At 40.6% G+C, this 22,182-nt stretch overlaps 1 protein-coding gene across 1 annotated transcript in view; it reads right to left on the bottom strand.

Annotated features, from left to right (window-relative positions):
• Nucleotides 1-7,200: 7,200 nt before the first annotated feature.
• LOC131225067 (delta(14)-sterol reductase-like) overlaps nt 7,201-22,182 on the bottom strand; it is a 38,450-nt gene continuing 23,468 nt past the window's right edge. The window contains exons 8-10 of the mRNA XM_058220490.1: nt 21,902-22,021; nt 8,405-8,479; nt 7,201-7,562 (exon numbers count right to left, since the gene is read on the bottom strand). Of these exons, the coding sequence (XP_058076473.1) occupies nt 7,409-7,562; nt 8,405-8,479; nt 21,902-22,021 (349 nt within the window). The 3' untranslated portion in view covers nt 7,201-7,408. The remainder of the gene's footprint in view (nt 7,563-8,404; nt 8,480-21,901; nt 22,022-22,182) is intronic.

Genomic DNA, 22,182 nt, shown 5'->3' with positions numbered 1-22,182 from the left:
ATTCAACGTGCGCTCGTGCTAGTCGAGTTCGTCAAGTAACCCGATTATCCGATGTATGTTCACCATGTATGGACGCTACTGCTTGAATCTAGGGTACCGAACTTACCAGTGAAATCCTATTAACTATAGTACTCGATCCGCTAAGACTCATGAGTCGGACATGGTGGTATGGGACACCGTGGTCGAGCCTCCCCGTAGTGACCAGTGAGCAATCAAACTCGTGAGCCGATTATGGTGGTATGGGACACTATATTCGTGCTGTCGGCTTACATTGATTGGTGACGAGCCCTTTGTAGTAACCTCGAGCATACCTGGATACCGTAAGGAGGTGACGAGCCGAATTGTGGTAGTAAAGGCATGAAAGGCGTGCATTGATTGGTGAGGAGCCCTTTGCTACGACCTCAAACATATGATCGTATGAGATGACTAGGATTGACGACCATATAATGGATCACTGTTTGGATGGTGATATGAGGAAGGTATCTTAGCTTCCCAATCCGGCTGTGTGAAATGGACTAATAACAACTTGGTAATCATATCCATGCACCGCATTTGCATGTGCTTTGTAGATGTGGCGCACTTTGAGGCGATGTCATGCGTAACGTAAGATGAAGAAGCTGAGGGTGTACGCGTGAGGGCACGCATCATATTGCATACATCCTTGCATTAACAAGAGTACTTAGGATTTATTTAATTGTCCTGCTTTATCATTACTGTTTGATTGAACTGATAACATGTTAACCAGTGCCTTATTGTTCCACTGAGTTGATCACTCACTCCCACGTTTCTAGGCGGTGTTAAACACCCACCAGACTCTGTCTTAGGGTCTGATGTTGCAGATGTGGATGCGACTTCTGAGGCAGAGCGGGAGCTGGATGATGATAAGGCTGCGTTGTCTTATATGCAGTTTTCAGACGGGTTCTAGCGAGCCTCGGTTTGATGCGCGGGATCTCTGGGATTATTATTTTTGAGAATTTAAATGATGTAACTTGATACTTATAATTTTGTTAAATAACACTTTCATACGATCTGGTATATGTATTTCAGGGATTTACACTTGTACACATACTTTTCTATAAGTCTTCCGTTTGCTTTATTCACTTATCCCTGAATCATATCTGTATTTTGGCTTAATCTATTCCATGTTTTAGACGTACATATGTTTATATTGCGAGATAATTTTGGAGCATGAATTCAAAATTGAGGTAGATCCATAGCTCAAGTGGACCACGCCACACAAAAATAATAGGTTAAATGCTTGTTGTTAAAAAAATAAATATGACCACGATTTCCTATGGCATGGACCCTTCCGCTTGAAGTCAGCTCGGACTCAATCCCGAAGCGCAGCGCTGATGTTACTCACCAAGTCGAGCAGTAAGACCATGGGTGTAAGAACTGACAAGTCAGTCTGTATGGAGACATGACCTGCGGATCATCCCTTGTAATGCACAATCTCAGAATAACTGTATAACCGCCAGTATCTGTACGTTCGTCATTCGTGGCCAGAGGCTAAGATCGTGCCGAGAATGACGGGCACATCCGCTCCAGTTGAAAGGTATAAATAGCTATCTAATATACAAAAACAGGTGCACAAAATCTCTCACCCAAAACCTACCCACAGTATGTAGACCCGAATTCCTAGCCTGACTTTGGCATCGGAGAGTCCCTCACTCTAGCCGGGGTCTCCTTTGTCCTTCTCCTAGGCAAGCTTATAGGGATCGGTGCGAGTACTCGAATACCAGCCACGGCATTTTCTCAACAGTCCAATTCAATGAACTGTAGGTAGGCACCTCCCAATAAAATCCTGACCTCTAGTTAATGCATATTCTTCCGTTGAATACCAGCCACGGCCTTTTCTCAACCGTCCATTTCAATAGATGTCCACCAGTCTTTCAGTTATAGTCATGCGTACATTTTCATTTTTTGGGAAGTAAGCCATGTAAAGTGTGTCCCACGATTTGGGCAGTTTAGTCTAAAGTATGCATCTGCCACGTGTTCATTTGGCATGTGCATGCATATGAATCATAGCTCTCTGCCAGAGTCGATGAAACTAGGAATGAGTCAATGTGGAAAACGAGGGAGGCTCGCTTTTCTCCAGCATCTCCACCATATATGGAAAATGCATTGGGCAATCAGAACCATTGACCTGATGGGCCACCGTGTCAACAAGCCATACAACAAAAATTATAGTGATTTGACATTCCTATCCACCTAATCTGCGTAATTCCATTCATTGAATGTGGAACATTTAACTTTTTTTCCCCTCAATATTTTTTAATCAACCATTTTCTGATATGGCTCAGATAGACCAGTCTCTCTTATTTTTCTTCTTCTTTTGTTTACGTAGAGTCCCTTGTCATAGGGGCCCTTCCAATCAACGCTTCAGATCCCTATATAAAGGTACCACTTGTACAGCTCCGCATGTAAACCAATCAAATGGGGTTTTTTCTCTACCTTGCGCGACCATAATGGACGGCTAGGATCTTCCAACGGAAGAAAGATTCTTAAACTTGTACTAATGAGATCGGTCCCCTTTCATTAAATTTTATATATGTTAAATGCATCGAGAAAAGATGGGACAACGACCACTCATTCACCCGACCTCATCTTGTCCTGCGCGTACACCCAGGGCTTCGTACATGTGGGGCCCATTGATTTGCGCTCCAAACCGTTGTTCCAATAATCAATACTACACATCTCCCAGTCAAATATTTGATATACCTTTCTGCACAGTCCAGGCCACAGATCAATGGCTAGGATCTTCCAATACGAGGGGCACATGAGATCAAAGGTGCAGATCACCCAATAACATAACCGACGTGTACTGGATCCTATGCCTCAGCAAATTGTTCCTGTCCTGAGGCTCAGGCCCAATGTGCCTCTTTAATGCAACCAAGGTTACATGAGTTGAACCGAAAGGGGACCACTGACATTGTCATTGAAAAGCTTGTGAATGTTATAGTAAACCAGCGTACAAGGTTAGCTAGCACCACGTGCACCTGTTCAGGTGCCCACATTTACAAGCAGCACACGTGCCAGCTAGGAAAATGTGTGAACTATCTGACCGATTAAAGGTGGGCCCTGCACTGAAGATGATCAAACTATAGAAAAATATTGTGGCCGTGAGCAATTCTATACGAAAACAAGGGACAGTTTAGAAAAAGTTTCCAATCATCCACATTCAATGCAGATATCTGGCCCACCTAATGAGTGAACCTACTTGATTTTCCCAGATGGTCATCATAACGGTGGGATCCTCTATCCTCACAGATCAGATGCAAATTTAAAGGTGCATGTGAGGCTACCAAACCAACATGCGGCCCACAAAAAATACTAGCATGTTATCTTCTCTTTGCCATGATGGATTAACTCCTATTTTTCATGCATGCCCAAAAAGAAGCCAGGAGCCAAATTATCAAAGGCCCACCTACTCCAGCCTGATCTCTTCTTTCTATTGATGATGAGATGAGCATGACATTGAAATTAGAATCATTCCAACCTTTTAAGCTATTTGGATAAGCAAGAAACCAATCAGGGGTTGTAGGTGTTAATAGGCTCACATGGGCTTGTGTAATGTAGAGCTTGAAAAAGCCCACACAATATTGTGCATGAGGTTACACGTATGTGTGGGACGCGCAAGCCGAATATCAAGTGGGCTCCAGATCGTTGATGGTGCAGCCGAAATCGGGCCAGTTACAAAAAACAATGGGTGATTTGGAAAGAAGTTGCCAATGGTCCAGATTATTTAACACATGCTGGTTTTCCTGATTAATGGACTGGCCTGATTTTTGGAACGGGCCTCTGCACACAGCCAGGCACATCAATCCCCCGGCTTGAATTAGAGGGTTGTGTTGAGTTAGAAAATCTCCATTTAAATTCACATTGGTTGCACACCACATGGGCCACATCTGTGTTAAGGGCTGAAATTGTACGGATCTCATGACATCGGCTCCTAAAACAGGACTCTTGCGTGCATGCTAACTGCCGGTGGCGAAATTAACATTACAAGGCTTCGTCCTGGACTAAAAAGGCCGGTTTGACCCATGTTCCAACAACCCAAGAGTGATGGGTGGCTGCTGAGGGTTTAGATGATTTGAGCATGGATCACGGAGTTGACCGAGAGACATTGACATCGACAGATACACGAATATGAGATTTGACATTTGAAGAAGGGTTCGACAAAGAGAAAAAGTCACCGGTAGTCTTTAAAGTATCAATGACAAGCGCCTAAGCAATTTCTTAGTTTGACGGATTTGAGGTTTTCTTGAAATTAAAATATTATTTTAATTAATAAATTATTTTAAAATTTAAATAGATGTGTACATAGAGTTCTCCTCCCCTTGCGGATTATAATGCAAGAGAGACTCATGCGCACCACATAGGCCAAATGGGGTGAGCCCCACCGTGACTGCTGCTGACATCCACTGACCATCAGATATGCCATATCATGTCAGAGCCAGGGTCCAAAACTCAGGCGGATTTGCGATTGAGATGGGCTATCCCAAGGGTTAGAGGGAATGCTCACTGTTGATTTCATCAAGGCCTGCCTGGAAGTGGCGCTTTATTTATTTATTTATTTTTTTTATTTTATTTTATGCCCCTTCATCCTGTGCAAATTAAGAGGCTGAGGTCCATATTTCACATACACAACACAGCTGGCCTCCTACAGAATCAAGAGTAGACGACCTCCTGTCTAACCGTTTCCCTTGGTGTGGCCCATGAAATCAAGAGTCAGCCAGTTTTGAGCCCTGGACCTATGGTTGGCTCAGATGTCAGCAATGAATCATGGTGAAGCCCATAACTCTCATGTGCACCAATCCTCATGCGATCATTTCTGAGTATGCAATGAATTATTTAAAATTTTAAATAACTTTTACATTAAAATTCACTCCATGAAATATTGCAATTTTGGCTGCATTTGGTTGCACCAAATATACTGATATTTTGCACAAATTAGACTGCTTAATCATGAAATATGATGATATTTCAAGATATTTAGCGCAACTATGGGTGTACATCGAGTCGAACTGAGTCGAGTTGGCCTCAGCTCGAGCCGAGTTCGCCATTGAGGCATTTCCACAAACACCTAGACTGCACCTTCAAAATTCCTTTGTATGTGAAATAGAAGCAATTGTTTTCCAGGTATTTATTTTATCAAACAACTTCTAAGCAACATTAAAACTAAGAAAAAAAAAGGATACTTGTTTCATGTAAATACCTTCCTTCCCACCGGCCACACTTTATTGAGTCATTTTATCAAACACTTGGCGAGTAACATCAATGGCAAAGTAACCAAGTCACCGAACTAGTTCGATCTGAGCTCGAGTCAAGCTGGGGCCTGCTCGAACTTGGCTCAAACTCATTTTCGAGATCAAAAAATCAGCTCGACTCGGCTCGAACTCAACTTCGAATCGAGCTTTTTTGAGTCGAGTCGAGCAAGCTAACCGAGCTAGCTCGGTTTGTGTACACTCCTAGGTGCAACCAAACCCAGCCTTTAATGCAAAATTTATTTAGAAATTTACAGATTTTGAAATACTGAACATAATAATGTGGTAATATCTTTTGTTCAATTTCCAGCAAAAATGTTGGAGGATTTTTATATTAATATGAGGAATATTTGTCACATGAGTATTGGGATATTTGCTATCGCATGTGAGAAAGAATATGAAAGAAAGTTTTAGACGTTTACTCATGTTAGGCAACGTTTAAGAGCTTATTATTTCTACCCCTACATTGAAAATTAGCTCTTAGCTCTTTTGAAAACAGAGAGAAAAAAAAAAGAAAGAGTAATTTGGGCGGCCGTGTTTTTCAACCACACGTGCCAGTGCATCACATGTTCAGGATCCCAACCGTCCATCAATCTTGTCATGAGTGTAGTGTGATGTGAATCATGTTCATCCAATCTCCAGGATAAATCTCTACCGTTGGTGGAGTCAGAACGAGTTTGAAATGGTTTTTCATTTCATCCAAATAAATAACCGTTGAAAGGTTGTGGCAGTGGTAAATACCACTCAAACAAGGATTGATGGTCAAACATTTTACCATAACTAAACTAAATAAGGATTGATGGTCAAACATTGATGTATATAAGAGAAATCATTGCACTTTTTCATGATATTACTATGGAATCTCCAATTGAAATTAAGATATCAAATTATCTTGGTAATGATTTGAAATTGAAATAATGCAAAATTGCCATCATTACATTTTTACAAGGAATAAGTCAAACAATGTAAAATTATTATCATTGCAGTTAAATATAGTCAATGTCAAGATACAAGTAATTTGTAATCATGTCCCATTTCTTTTACATTACTATTGTAATTGGTGAAACAAACAAGCCCTTAAATGTAAATATGGATTTTTGTTTGCAAAATAAGCACGACTCCTAAAAATTGAATCCATTTTTCAACAATGTTGATGGAAATGCATCTTCGATCATCGCATCCAAACAAGCTCTTAGGCCACAACATACGCAATACCTCAATTACAAGGCCTAATGACTAACAAGATGATGAGGTTTAGATGTCATGCAGTGGGTAGCAATCTGCTAATGGCCCCAAATCTACAAAGCTTTGACTGGTTGACATGGCAATGGACACGGAAGTACTAAATAGTGGGCCGCCTTGTGGATGAGTCATTATGAAAAAGGCATATCGATTGTGGTTTGACACCTATTACATCCATCACCTGATTTCGGAGGGTCATCGTTCAGAGATGGGCCATATTTATAGATTGAATGGATAAAAGGACACCGAATTGCAGCAATTTTGAAATGGGCCCACTTCCTTTTTGTCGCATCACTGATTCATTTGAATAAAAAAAATTCAGCAATCTAGTGAGTTATGCGTCCGTCACCATTTATAATACCCGAAGTGTGTTAGATGCCCTTCAGGCCGTTGGGATCGCCAAACTGCTTCATCGACTGAAACAAATAGCAATACAGTTTGAGGCAGAAATAGGTGGAAAATGGAGATCCAAATGAGGTTTTCGTTGCCACATTGCTGCAAGTGCCCAACAGAATGAAATACCAAACATCCTCTATAATCCCAATTCAGGAGATATAGAAAGCAAGCCGTTAATCTCGCTGACTGATCCTAAACATGCATAAAGATAAGATGGACCCAAGATTAGACAAGTATAGAAAGATAATTAGCTTAAGAATAATGCATAAAAGATAACTGAATGCTTCATGTGAAATTATCCAAAAAGAGATGAATATAGATCCCATCGGCAATCAAAGGTACATGCTAGAATAAAACAAGAACTGCATGTTTCTTCCTACAGCTACAAAACCTCTCTTGGAAGGAAGTCTGTGTTGCTTACATCTAATCTGTATGATTCATGTAAACACCCCTTTTGAAAATGACGAGCGGTTTTATAACAGGCAGACGCCCATTGTTCATTTCTAGTAGATGTAAGGCAATATCCTCCATGGAACAAGCTTGCAGTATTCTTTCCAGTCTTCTTTGTACTTCTGTGCACACCGAACTTCATCTCTTCTCTCTCTCCATATCAGCAGAATAAGAAGATACAATGGGTAAAAGTATGGAACTATAGAACTGCAAGAAGGGTAAAGATGTTGAGTAATGATTGCCCTTCTACGTTGTTCTATATGATAGGAACTATAGGTATGGCAAGTATTTTTATTTTTTATTTTACACACGCACTCACACCATAGTGAGATTTCACCACAATGGGTACTCGAACCCATGACCTCCTGTTGAAACTCTTGTGAGTCTACCACAGGGGCATGAGCAAGGACCCTATAGGCAAGCCAAGCATGCTTGGGTCTTCAGTTCGGGTGAGTGGGGCTCATCAGTTTTTGTTTTCGACAAGTGAGGCCTGCCATGTATGGCTGCAACTTGGGTTCAGGTCAACCTGAACATGATTAACCCGAGCTCAGTTCAGGTTGGGTCAGGTTGTCAAGGTCCTCGGGTTGTCCAGGTTGAGCAAACTCGGATCGGGTTAGGTCATGTGGAGAATAATCACATGTATCTGGGTCGGGTTGGGATGATTTGGGTCAAGTTGAGTTGAGCATGGAGGAATTCGGGTTGAGTTTGGATTGGAGTTCCATTTGGGTTGGGTTGTGGGTTGGACCTCTTGAGGTTGGGTTGGCTCAGGTTGAACTTCAACCCAATGCAACCTGCCCGAGTTGCATCCCTACCACCATGGTCTTTGGCCTTTATTTGTGGAAAGTAATGTTTCCGTAAGATTGAAGCAATAGAATCTTATAATCTGGGATCTTTTCAGGGAATCCCCCATACATGGTGAGGCCCATCAGATCAATGGTCTTGACCCATGAACCACGGGGAAAACTTGAGTGATGTTGAGTGCCTCAGTTTTTGAGGCTCATTAACCTATATTCCTCATAGAGACAATAGAAACCAGTTTGAGAAATTACCTGGCTCCACAAGGTAAGCTCAATGATAGTGCCAGCAACAAGTCCCCAAGGTAATCGCAGTGCCTAGCAACTCCCCTGCAATAAAGTGAACGAATTTTACAACGAACCATGAGTGATGAAAAGTCATAACCTGAGTCTCTCACCAAAGGAATCATGAGTGATGAAAGTCATAACCTGAGTCTCTCACCAAAGAAATCATGAGTGATGAATAGTCATAACTTGAGTCTCTCACCAAAGGGATTCGTAGCTTACATTGAAAGATGTGCATACGTGTGCCAACCTTGAAGATGCCCTAGCCCAAAAAGTCAGGTCGGTGCACTCATCACATAGTGTTGTCATGTGCGATCGCATAGGCATATATCCATATGTATGCGATCATGGCACATATGTGAAAATATGCGATCGCATATGTCATGTATGCAATCGCATATTGGCCATGGCACATTAAATTTTTTATTTTTATTTTTTCAAAAAAAAATGCCTATAAAAAGGCTTCCAAACCTCCTCCATTTACAATATTCTCACCCCAGAACTCTCTCTCTCTCTCTCTCTCTCTCTCACATTTCCTACTTCCAAGTGGTCTTAATCTCTCCGTCTCTCTCCTACATTCCCTCTCTCTCTCGGAAGTTGGAAGGTCAAGATTCAAGCACTTTCAAGTTTTAAGGAAGATAGTTTGTTGATTTTCTACGATAATAAATAAATAGCTTGTTGATTTTGTTGCTACTATAGAGAATGCTAGTGTATTGTGTATGTGGTTAGTGGCCCTTTTAGTCCCTTTTTAGTGTAAGTGCATGTGCACACTTCCTTCTTCTCCCGCGGTGTACTATATGCTTTATTATAATAAAACATTATGTGTTAGGGCAAGCAAGCCTAACACAACATCTCTCCCAAACTCTCCTCCTTCTCTCTCAATATTCTCCTCTTTTCTTCACATTATTATCATCAAATCATTCTCTACTTGGGATCAGAGCATAGATCTAAACATTCCGCATCCAACAAATTGAGAGGCGACACATCACTTTGCTGACGTCAGCAGCCGTACGGCTGACATCAGCGTTGTATGGACATATGGACTCCGTTTGACCTAAAAGTTTAGGGGTTTGATAGATCTTGATTTTATAAGATTTGTCATGATTTTTTTAGACTTTTTTGGACCTCCTTTCATGGTATTTTGGGCAAAATAGGAAAATTCAAAAATCGGGCTCATCTTCCGTTTTTCTTCTATTTACCTCAAATCGGTAAGCTTTTTTTTTTTTTTTTTTTTTTGTTTCTTTGCTCAAGATGAACCGAAATCTTCCTCCCAAGCTACCCATGGAGGATATTTTACTTAAGATCAATGTTTGAGAGGTTTTTAACCTCAAACGGACGTGCTGCTGGGCCGTTTTTCACTCAGTTGGGCCCTTTTTTTTACTGAGTTTCATGGTATTTTGGATGATTGATATTTGTTTGAGGTTTATCTCTTATTCTCCTTCCCCTCACACTGAGTATGTCACAGTCGCAGATGGAACCTAAACTCTCATCTCTGGGATTGGTTCCATACCTCTTTCTTTTTCCTTGTCTTTGTCCTCAGTCTTGCATGTGCCTGGTTTTCCATTAAACTTATTGTCTGTTAGCTCTCTTACTAAATCACTAAATTGTTCCATTACCTTCTTACCTTCTTATTGTTTGTTTCAGGACCTATAGACGAAGAGAGTGAATGGTGGGAGGCATGAGCAAGGAGGCGTTTATCTTCTCGATGATACACCCGTTGCCGCTTCTAGTACCCTTTCTCTGGATCGAGAGTCCATGAATCAGTGACATTGCCGCTTAGGCCACTCATCCATAGCTAGATTGAGAATTTTGTTTCCCTCCTTATCTGTCACTAAACCGTTATGCTGTGATATTTATGAATTGTCTAAACATCATCGTGCTACGTTTCCTCCTAGCTCTTATGGGAGGAAATCTCAACCTTTTCTTCTGGTTCACTCGGGATGTCTGGGGACCAGCTCCGGTTACCTCTACTTTTGGATTTATATATTTTGTTACCTTTATTGATGATTATTCACACATGACTTAGATTTATCTTTTGAAATCTAAAAGTGAAGTGTTTGAAGCATTTAAAGTGTTTTATCATGAAGTGTGCACTCAATTTTAATGTTCCATCAAAACCCTCCATTCTGATAATTGGGGGGGAATACGTCTACTGTCTTTCTGTCTTTCTTGCAAGAACGTCGTATTTTGTCTAGGACGTCGTGTGCTCGCACACCTCAACAAAATGATATTGCAGAATGAAAGAATCGTTATCTTGTTGAAGTTGCTTGCATTCTTCTGCTTGGTATGCATTTACCTAAACATTTTTGGGGTGATGCTCTTCAAACTGCTACTTTTCTTATTAATCGTATACCTTCACGTATCCTGTTTTACAAATCTTCATTTACTATATTGTATCCTCATGATAATTCATTTCCTTTACCACCTAAAGTTTTCGTTGTACATGCTTTGTTCAAATTTTGGATGTAAGTAATGATAAACTTAACCCCAGGACAATTAAATGTGTCTTTCTAGGGTATACTCGGAGTCAGAAAGGGTATAAATGTTTTAACCCATTGACTCGTAAAAAATGTCTCTGCCGATGTAACCTTCTTTGAGGATATTTCTTTTTTCTCAGCTCCAGGCCGATCCCTCTGTGATCCTCTTGCGAGTCAGGGGGAGTATGACTCTTATCCTCTTTCCACTAGTGATTATGGGAAAACTCCTCTCTCCTCCATTCAGCATCTTGTTGGTGATTTGGGTGAGCCTAAGCCTCTGCGGGTGTATCATCGTCGAGATAAATCTTCACATGCTCAGCCATCCACCCTTCCACTCACTTTGGATGTTGGCTCAGGTGAGTCTCTTACCTCGAGTTTAGATTTTCCCATTGCCTTGCGCAAAAGGTCACGATCTTGTACTCAACACCCCATTAGTAATTTTGTTTCATATAATCATCTTTCATCGTCTTTTCAGTCGTTTGCAGCTTCCCTTTCATTACAGACTATTCCTCGATCTCTCTCTCACATGCTCTTCAAAGTCTTGACTGGACGAAGGCGATCATGGAAGAAATGTCTGCTCTTGAGAAGAATTATACTTGGGACCTTGTGCCACTTCCTTTAAGCCATAAATCTGTTGGCTATCGATGGGTTTATACGATCAAATTTTTTTCAGACGACTCCATTGATCGCTATAAAGCCCGTCTTGTTGCTAAGGGTTACACACAGACTCATGGTGTGGATTACTTCGAGACATTCTCTCCGGTGGCTAAGCTTAATTCAATTCGTGTTGTGATCTCCTTGGGCGTTAATTTATCATGGCCCTTGTTTCAGCTTGATGTTAAGAATGCATTTCTCCATAGGGACCTTGCAGAGGAAGTTTACATGCATCAACCTCCTAGCTTTGTTGCTTCTCACAACCCTACACTTGTATGCCGGTTGAAGAAGGCTCTTTATGGACTCAAACAATCCCTACGTGCATGGTTCGAAAAATTTAGTCAGGCTCTCTTGGAGTTCGGCTTTGTTCGTAGTCATGACGATCATTTTCTCTTTATATGTCGTTGATCGACAGGCACCATGGTTCTCATTGTCTATGTGGATGATATTGTTCTGTCCGGTAGTAATTCTGTTGGAATGAGGGAGGTCAAAGATTTTTGAAGACCAAGTTTGAGATCAAGGATCTTGGTCCTCTTCGCTACTTCCTCGAAATTGAAGTTGGTCACTTATCATCCAGATTGGTCTTGTCATAATGAAATATGCGCTCGATCTTCTCATGGAGACCGGCATGTTAGGGTGCAAGCCTGTTACCACTCCCATGGATACTTCACAGAAGCTTTGACCAGATGATGGTGCTCTCCTTACTGATCTCGGGATGTATCGACGACTTGTAGGCCGACTTATTTACCTAACTATTACTCGTCCAGATCTCTTATTTGCAGTGGACGTTGTTAGCCAATTCATGCAAGCTCCCCGTACTTCCTATCTCACGATTGTCTACCACATACTTTGGTATCTAAAATCAACCCCGGGTCTTGGCCTCCGCTTTCAGTCACATGGTCATCTTCATCTTTCTGGCTATTCCGATGTTGATTGTGCATGTATTACTTTTGATCGCCGCTCTACATCCAGCTTTTGTACCTTCCTAGGGGGCAATCTTAAAACATGGAAGAGCAAAAAGCAGCCGGTTATTGCCCGATCCTCAGCGTGCTATGGCTCATGCAACGTGTGAACTCATATGGCTTCGCAACCTTCTTGAAGAACTTGGTTATCCTCCTTCGGATCCTGTTCCTCTTCACTGTGACAACCAAGCGGTCATCCATATTGCTCGTAACACGGTTTTTCACGAGCGAACCAAGCATATTGAGGTCGACTATCACTTTATTCGGGAGAAAGTAGCTTCTAAGGAAATCATCACTCCTTTTGTTTGATCCGGGGATCAACTTGCTAATGTTCTTACAAAGTCCTTGAGTCCAGATGCTCTTCATCGTGTTCGTGCCAAGTTGGGCATGATCAACATCTATGCTCCAACTTGAGGGCGAGTATAGAGAATGCTAGTGTATTGTGTATGTGGTTAGTGGCCCTTTTAGTCCCTTTTAGTAGTGTATTGTGTATGTGGTTAGTGACCCTTTTAGTGCAAGTGCATGTGCACACTTCCCTCTTCTCCTGCGGTGTACTATATGCTTTATTATAATAAAACATTATGTGTTAGGGCAAGCAAGCCTAACACAACATCTCTCCCAAACTCTCCTCCTTCTCTCTCAATATTCTCCTCTTTTCTTCACATTATTATCATCAAATCATTCTCTACTGCTACTTCTTAATTGTTAACTATATTGTTGAATATTGATGACTTTATGTTTAGTTCATTGTTTAATTGATTTGATTTCTCTCAAATGTATTTTAAATATGTAAAATTAGTTATCTATTAACTTAGGAAAGTTCCCCTTAATTTCTTATTTTTTTATCAATTTTTTTAAAAAACTTTTCCCTATTTTTTATTTTTTTTTTAAAATTAAAAAAAAAAATTAAGAAAAAATATATGCAGTCACATATGCGCATAGGCATATGCGATCGTCCATGATCCCATATGCAATTTGACAACATTGATCACATGTATGAAAGATATGGATAGTCAAAAGAATCAACCAACAAGTCCATATACAAGGTACATGTGCCCCACATGTGCAAAAGAAAGGAGTTGTCACAAGAATAGTCCAATGGGTCCACATTCAGTGTATGTGAATGGTTCGCATCTAGATGCGAACCAACCGATTCTTGGGCCAAGGATCTGATGAGCAGCTTGGATTTCACAGAAGGCTGCATGAGTCCTGTTCTTATCTCTCCCAAATATCTTGTGTTGGTGTATTAACCTGTGTTGCTACAGTCTATGCTTAAAGTGAAAATATATTTTCTTCTTACTTCATTCTATTTAACTATTTGGATGAGTTGGCACTGTCTCTGTGTGTGTGGGTGCATGGGTGCGTTGGCATGCATGTGTGTCAAAAGGTAAGCCGGTTGAGTTTTTTCATATAGCTTAATCTGAAGAATCATGCCTTTGATCTTTCCATAGGACAGGACAATCCTCTCTCTCTCTTTTTTTTTTTTCTCATGAATTATGAAATTTTGTTAGGGGGCAAGAACTGCAGGTCAAAACCGTCTCTGTTTCCATAGGAGTCAGGCCTCTTCCTCCCGCCCCCCCCTTTTTTTCCTTTTTTGATGAATTATGAAAAAGAACAGCAGGCCAAAAGCAGACTTCCACGTCAGCAGTATGATGTTATATCATCTCTCATCATGTCATATCTGAGAAGAAATCTGAGAGACGAGGAAATTGTTTATCTTATCAGAGCCTCGTACAAGTTCTTGAGGTTGTTCCATTCCTAGAGAAAGTAGGGATGGTAGGATCTGGATTTAAGACACTGGGAGAATTCTCAGTCAAAATCTATCTACACTCGGCTTGACACGTGATTGTTTGCAGAGTAGAAGGATAATTAATATGAACTGTTCCATTCGGTGACCAAGGGACACAACAGAGTCTGTGATTGTGCATGCCTTTTGCTTATTCAGTGTCGATGAGTACCCTTAGCTTGCTTGGCATGGCTGACTCAATGTCAAGTTCTATCATGATACTCCCCGAAAGCTTGGAGGTTCAGTTTCAGGCTCCCTTGAGATCAGATTCTCTAGAATCTTCGCATTCCAAATTTATTGTAGTATTTATTAAGAGAAAGCAGATCTTTCTGCAATAAGCTGGAAGAATCAGATGGTTGGTTGAGATGGAGAATAATGTATTGGACCTTGATCTTCGGGAAGCTGTAGGATTCAAGACCAATAATAAAAAAAAAAGGCGCTAGAGAGGGTGGTGGAACAAAGTTTGGAGAACTTTGAGCTTCAATGGTAGATCAATTGGTATTCCCATCCATGCCAGTGCAGGATATTATTAGAGATAAGATGGACATTGTTGACTGTTTGAACAGCATTACGAGCAGAAATTGGTGTTGCTGATTCAAATTAATTCAAGATTAGAGCCCTGTAGCTAGGGGTCAGATATCACTCACAATTTCCAGGTCATCTCATTGAGGGCATCCGCGGGCTTTCCTTGGAGACTTGCAGATTGAACCAAAGAGATCTGAGAAACATGGAGCTTTTCCAGCTATTTTTTCTCATTCACTTGTGGAAGGCAATATGAAATCCAATAGGGAAGGGCTCTTTGGACCCTCCTTGGACTTTGGGATTGTTCCCTTGTAGTTGTTCTAAAAACAAAGCTTCATCTACCAACTAATGAGCATACGTGTCTATAGGCCGGAAAGATATATACACATCTTACCAGATGTTGTGAATGTTTATTCTTCATGAGCAAGAGAGTGCCACAACAAAATGTTCAGGTTTTATTTTTGTATTCTTTTTCTCATTTTCTTTTGAACATGTGATAGTAAGCTTCATTAAAGGCGTGCATTCAAGGAAGTAAAGATCCATTAATAAAGAGAGATGCAAAAGAAAAAAAAAAACTCTTAAAAGCTGACACAGCATATACAACAATTAAAACCAATACAAGCAACACCAAAACTTGCATGCATGTCAAACTTGAAATTTTTGTTTAACAAATGCTGGCTTTCCTTGTATTTGGAATGCAAGCATGAACTGGTGGAGAAATTACTAACAATCACCAGCATCAGTTGGAAGTAGAGGTGGGCATCGAGTCAAATCGGATCGGATTAGGTCCAACTTGACTCGATTCGGTTTTTGCAAGTACCTGACCCGAACTCGATCCGATTCGGGACTAAGTCTAGTAGGGCTAACTCGATCCGACCCGATTACTTGCTGACCTGACCTGAACCGAGTTCGACTCGGTCAAGGAAACCGAGTAGGATCGAGTCGAGTCTGTCCGATCGATTCAGACTGGGCTGAGTCAAGCCGAGCCGGAGACTCTGGTGCTAGGAAGGAAACAAGAGGGAAATCGGGAGAGAGAGGGAGAAAGAAGGAGATGAGGGAAATCGGGAGAGAAAGAGGGAGAGAAAGGAGGAGATAGAAGGATGGAAGGAGAGCAAGTTGGCTCGGGCTGCGGTGCCCCACCACACTAGGCCGTCCGCCGAACCCGAGTCAGCAACCCAAACTCTCCTTTCACACCGAGTAGGATCTCAAAACCAGGTCAGGCCTTGTTCGCTGGTCGTGCTTCAACTAGCAAGATGGGAAGGCTAGTATGGTTACAGTTGTTTTACGCCACAAAGGTTCATCTGGCGGCGCTGGCTCTGGTAGGGTTAGGGTCTGGGTAGAAGAAGGGTAAAGGTTAAAAAAAAAAAGAAGTAAAATCCGACTTTATACTACCCGATTCCGGTTCAGATCGGATCAGATCCGACTGGATCAGATCAGATCGAGTTGTTACATGACTCAAACTCGACTCGGTTTGGCGTTGGATCCGAGTGGGTCTACTCGATCCAACCTAACCTTGGCTTTCGTTTCGGGTCGGATCGGATCCGACCGGTTCGGTCGAGTTGGGTCGGATCCTACCCACCTCTAGTTGGTAGTAGGGACTGGCCCCAGAGCTGGACTTGCTTATTTCCCGGTGCTCAGATTCTCAATATGGACTCCTCCATGCCATTAAAACTTAACAGAGACAGAACCTTCTACAGAGTCATTCTCCTTCTAGTTCAGAGAGGGATTCTTGGGTCTGTGAACAGGAAAGATCTGGTAGTTTCTACGGGGTGGTTCGCAACTTTGGGTCAAGAGCATTGAAGGAGCCAAAAGAATTCATTTGGTCATATGGGGGCCACACAGGCTTATTGCACTATCATAGCTAGTAGGGATTAGGGTTCTCATGGTGGACGATGGGCAAAAGAGGAATATGAACAAACCTAATATGTGTAGCATGTGCATGTGGAATGCAGAGTTTATCAATCCCCTTTTCATGCATTGTGTTTCCACTAGAGCACTTTCTTTGATCTCTTTAACTGCAGATGGGTAACGCCAAGAGTTGATTGGATCTTTTTTTCCTCATGTGGCGTGGGGATGGGATCCATTGAAAGGGAAGAAAGTTGTGGAAGTTAACTCTACTAGCGGGTGTATGGTGTATTTGGAGGGAGTGAAACAACAGAAAACTTCGCAACCGGAATTGGTTACTAGACAAGGACAAAGCTGGATCTTATGGCCTGGCCTCTTCTTTTGAGGAGTTTGCTAATTGTTCTTTAGATTCTTCGGTGTCTTGGTCATTTGTTGTGTAATCCTCATGTAGACTTCTCAATTATGCTTTCTTAATAAAATTCCTTACCTTTAGGGGGGGTTGGCGAAGTTCAGTTAGGACCCAGGAGTAGAGAGAACATCTTGTCAGTCACTCAAGAATGGCTTGTTAAGATAGAATAGAAGGAATGTCCTTCATTGGTGCAAGGTGCTTAAAGAAAGATCCTTGGATCATGGATATAAAGGATAAATATTATTTCGAATAGTTGATGAAGAGTAAAAAGAATCCTTCTTTTTTATGAATAGCAATTTATTCAAAAGAAAGTAAAAGAAAATGGCAACAAACCCTGAACAGGTGCCCTCGACAAAACATGTAGAGAACGAAAAAGGGAAAACAAAGCCATATGCCCAAGCGGCTATTGGGGCTGATTTTTTAGAAAAAAAATGCAAAAAGAAGAATACAACACCTCACCTCAAAACTTCAAAGACCCGCACCGCCAGAGACCTATCCTCACAATCCCCTCTTTGGCTAAGGAATCAGCCACATTGTTTGTTGCACAGGGCACATGGGAAAGAATATCTGCATGTCAGCACATAGCTCCCTGATTTCCCCTCTTCGCGTAGATGAACCATCACATTGTTGCCCACCTCGAACACCTTCCGATGACGATGTTTGTCAGCCAGCTCCTTGTATTTGTCATTGGAAGCTTGCAACTTGGCATGAACATCAGTGTGAATGCCCATAATTCGGTCTGCCATATGTTCTGCAGCAACGCTTATGCCTGAGAGCTTGGGCAAAGGAGCCAAAAGAGTATGTCGGGCCATTTGTCCATACACAACTTCAAACAGGGTCTTGCTAGTGGAATGGTTCAGCATGTTATTGAACACGAATTCCGCCTAAGCCAAGGCCAAATCCCACTACTTCGGTTTATCTCCATAAATACACCGAATGAGGTTTCTGAGCATACGATTCACAACTTCAGTTTGCCCATCGATTTTCGGATGATACGCACTGCTAAACTTAAGTTAGGTGGCAACTTATTGTACATCCCGGTTGGAAATCTTTCTTCGCACAGATGAACGATCACATTGTCGCCCATCTCGAACACCTTCGAATGCCAATGTTTGTCAATCGGCTCCTTGTATTTGTCATTGGAAGCTTGCAACTTGGCATGAACATTAGCGTGAATGCCCATAATTTGGTCCGCCATATGTTCTACAGCAATGGTCATGCCTTGGAGCTTGGGCAAAGGAACCAAATCAAGAGTATGAATGGGCACTCGTCCGTACACAACTTCAAACGGGGACTTGCCAGTGGAACGGTTCAACATGTTATTGCATGCGAATTCCGCCTAAGCCAAGGCTAAATCCCACTGTTTCGGTTTATCTCCAGAAATACACCGAATGAGGTTTCTAAGGGTATGGTTCACTACTTCAGTTTGCCCATCAGTCTGCGGATGATACACACTACTAAATTGAAGTTGGATCTCAAATCGCTTCAATAAAGTCCTCCAAAAGTGGTGAGAAACTTCGTATCACAATCGGATGTGATGGATTTAGGAACACCATGTAGCCGCCGGTGTTTGAAATATCGGTATCGCGTTATGTATTGTATCCTTGGGATACAGATACGTATCGGTTATCGCATGAGATATATTGTTTGTATTAGGTAATTTATCATACTTTTTGGGAAACATTGGGAAAATAGTTGAAATTTCCAATCAAATTCAGGGATTGTTAAAAAAGACCTTAATACACACTTTTAAATAATAACATCTCAAAAAAGAAGTGCACATAATAGGTTTCTATGCGCTGTCTAACTTCACTAATGCAACTATATTCATATTGAATGCATAACATTTAGAGTATATGAATGATCATCAAACACCTTAAATACTTCGAAATTTGTCTAAATTGATAGCTGGTCGAAGGGAATTTGGAGAAAAAAAAAATATATATTTTAATAATATTCTATTAATTTTTACTTTAAAACTGAATTTTATTTTCTGAAAATTGACAAGGACTTAACAAATCAGTAGATCAAACCTCATACATGTTTGACTTCATATTTGTAGTGCAACATTGCAAGCAATTTGGGAGAAATTAGGGAAAATTTTGAATTTTTCCCAAATCAGACCACCTACACTCAAATGTTGAAATTAGAGTGTATGTGCTGATCATTTCATCAAATACTTCAAAATTATTCTTATTTGATAAGTGGTTGAAGGAAATTTTTGAAAAAAACATGGAGAATATGAAGAACCAATGGATATCGAAATCAAAGCTCCAACTCCATGATTTTTCATGCAAAACATGAAGAACCAATGGATTTATAACCATTTGACACTGATTTAATATAATTAAAAAAGAAAAAGGGATCCGAAATTGAAAATGCTCATCGGATCGAACATGTAGGATATATCAACACTTCTTATGTGTTTCGTATCGCACAAGTGGGATACAAGATATATCGTGGGATATATCGGCCAGTATTGATATTTAAAACAGTGGTAGCCACACAACCTCGCGAAAGAACAGGTTCGCAACATGTGCAGCATCAAGAGTCTACTTACACTAAATAAAGTACACCATCTTTGAAAATATGTCCACCACCACGAACACCAAATCCATGTTATGTTGGGTCCGCGGCAGACCAAGCACAAAATCCATGGATAAGTCCTCCCAAGGACCATCAGGGATAGGCAATGGAGTGTATAAGCTCATATTTTGAGACTGCCCCTTGGAAGACTCACAAATGTGGCACCTCTGTACTGCTTTTCCTGCATGACACTTCAACTGAGGCTAGTAGTATTATTCCTCCACAAGAGCTATAGTCTTGTCTCTCCCTAGGTGACCGTCGAGGCCACCTCTATGTAGCTCTTGGATGATACAGTCTTGCAACGAACTCCATGGAATGCACAACTGATTTCCTTTTAAGAGAAATCCTTCTTAACATCTAGTCCACTCGTCCTTAAAATCTTCACCTTCTGAGTCAAGGTATTCCGTATCAGTATCGGTTGGCGTAATGGTGCCCACCGATACCGATACGGATACGGGGGTGTAATGGCGATACCGGGGCATAACGGCCTGTAACGGTGCAATTTTTTTCCCAAAAAAATATGAAAAAATATGGATTAAATCCGGAATATTCTAAGCATTCCAAATATGTATTCATTTATAAATTGGAACATGTTTATGGTGGTGTAATGGTCCACTCTTTGGTGAGAAGTTTTATCGGACTGTCTGATGAATTTATGAACCAAACAACCTGGAATTAATTGGAAACCTTTCAAATTTAGTTTTCTAACAATATAATATCTATATAAATTTATTATAATGAATGTAATACCATTTATATTTTCAAGTTTTCCTTTTATTTATAGTACTAGTGCATTGCATACTTCGTGACTCACATGCATTTTATTTCAATATATAGAGTTTACGGGCTTTTGTATCCTATTATGTAATTCATATACCTAACAATTTAATATCATTTTTCCCATAAATATTTTAAAAAATTAAAATTAAATTGAGGTAAATAGTGTTGTCGATTCGAGGCTGGTTCGGAGACCATTTGATGCCCCAAACTAACCTCAAATTAATGCAATCTATTGGCACTTATCCCACTAATGGATTGGTGGACATTTATTTGACAGTGAAAAATGAAAAATATCAAATGGTCTTATATCAAAAAACAATTGGAAAAAAAAGAAGAAGGTAAATCCAAATCTCAGGTGGACCACTAGTGGGCCAGGCTGGCCACCTCGATGTATTTGTATATCAATGCCATCAATCTGTTTTGCCAACTCATTTTAAGGCATGGTCCAAAAATTCAGGTAGATCTAAATCTTCGGTGGACCACTAGTGAGTATTCCTTTAAAAGTGGGGCCCACCTCAATACATTTGTTGTATATCCATGTATAAAAAAAAAAAAAAGAAGGAAGAAGGGAAAAGCCACCACCTTTTTTTGTACTTCAATTTCCTTTTGTTGTATACCAATGTAATGGACCATAATCACTAAATCATGCTTGACTTGTGTTGAATTAGACCCTGTTTAGTTGACTTCCAACAAGTCAAGCCAACAAGCAACATTCTGATATAAAAAAAAATAAAATCTGATAAACCATTAGATACGTGCCCAAAATACCAAAATACCCAAAAAAAAGAAAAAAAAAGAAAAAAAAAGGTAGATTCTTGAATATCTCATGTATTCCTTTTTTCTGATATCTCCCCTTATTTCTTTGGCTTAAAATAAAATTTTGATTGACGTGGGCCGATATAGTTCAATACAAGGAATACCAATACGTGACGGGGATGCCTATACCATATCATTTTTTTGTTGGGCTGATACGCCCCTGATTCCAATATTCAGAACCATGGTGAAAGGGGTGGAAACTCTTTAAACCTTGTATATACCTCATTTAAAAAGGCAAGCAACTGATTCCACTTGGCAAGTTGAGTAACATTTTACCATGTAAACACTTTTATTTACCTCCAATAGATCTTTTTTTCTTTTTCTTTCTCTTATGAAGAAAGAATTACAAATAAACACTGTACCCCTTTTCTCTCCCTAAAAACTACCAATACCAAACACAAGAAACTAATTACCTGGTAAAGACTTCACCAGTACCTAAATTACCCCCAAGGGCACATTTGGAAATGTGGCAACACACCAATCAGGAATGGAATCAACCACCCCAAATCACAAGCAGGTGAAACTTCAGGCCTAACCTGAGATTACACCAATCTCAGTGGTAACAGAAAAGCATGCTTTGAAAATAAATTGCAAATGCACCAGAAAAACAGAAAACTTACGGAACCTTACCAGTAACCTGAAACAAGCAACTTCCCTCCAATAACTTTTGGAGGCTTGCCCCATATATGAGCTTTGGGGTTTTTCTTGAAAACATGCTTTTGCTTGTTGGCTCCTTTAAAAACTCGATACCTGCACAAGACAAGGACAGTTTGAGAACTACTAGAAATTTCTAGAAACTGCCTACTAACAAAGTTTGCTATTTAAGGTAGGTGTTCCCCAAATGAATGCATTATCCTGATTGTCAAATAATAAAAAAGAAAAATGCTCTAGCGCGACAAGTGCATGGGAAC

This window comes from Magnolia sinica, chromosome 14 (assembly GCF_029962835.1).
Source record: "Magnolia sinica isolate HGM2019 chromosome 14, MsV1, whole genome shotgun sequence".
Lineage (NCBI taxonomy): Eukaryota > Viridiplantae > Streptophyta > Magnoliopsida > Magnoliales > Magnoliaceae > Magnolia > Magnolia sinica.
The sequence above is the reverse complement of the archived record's forward strand: the minus strand, read 5'-3'. Positions and strand labels throughout refer to the sequence as shown.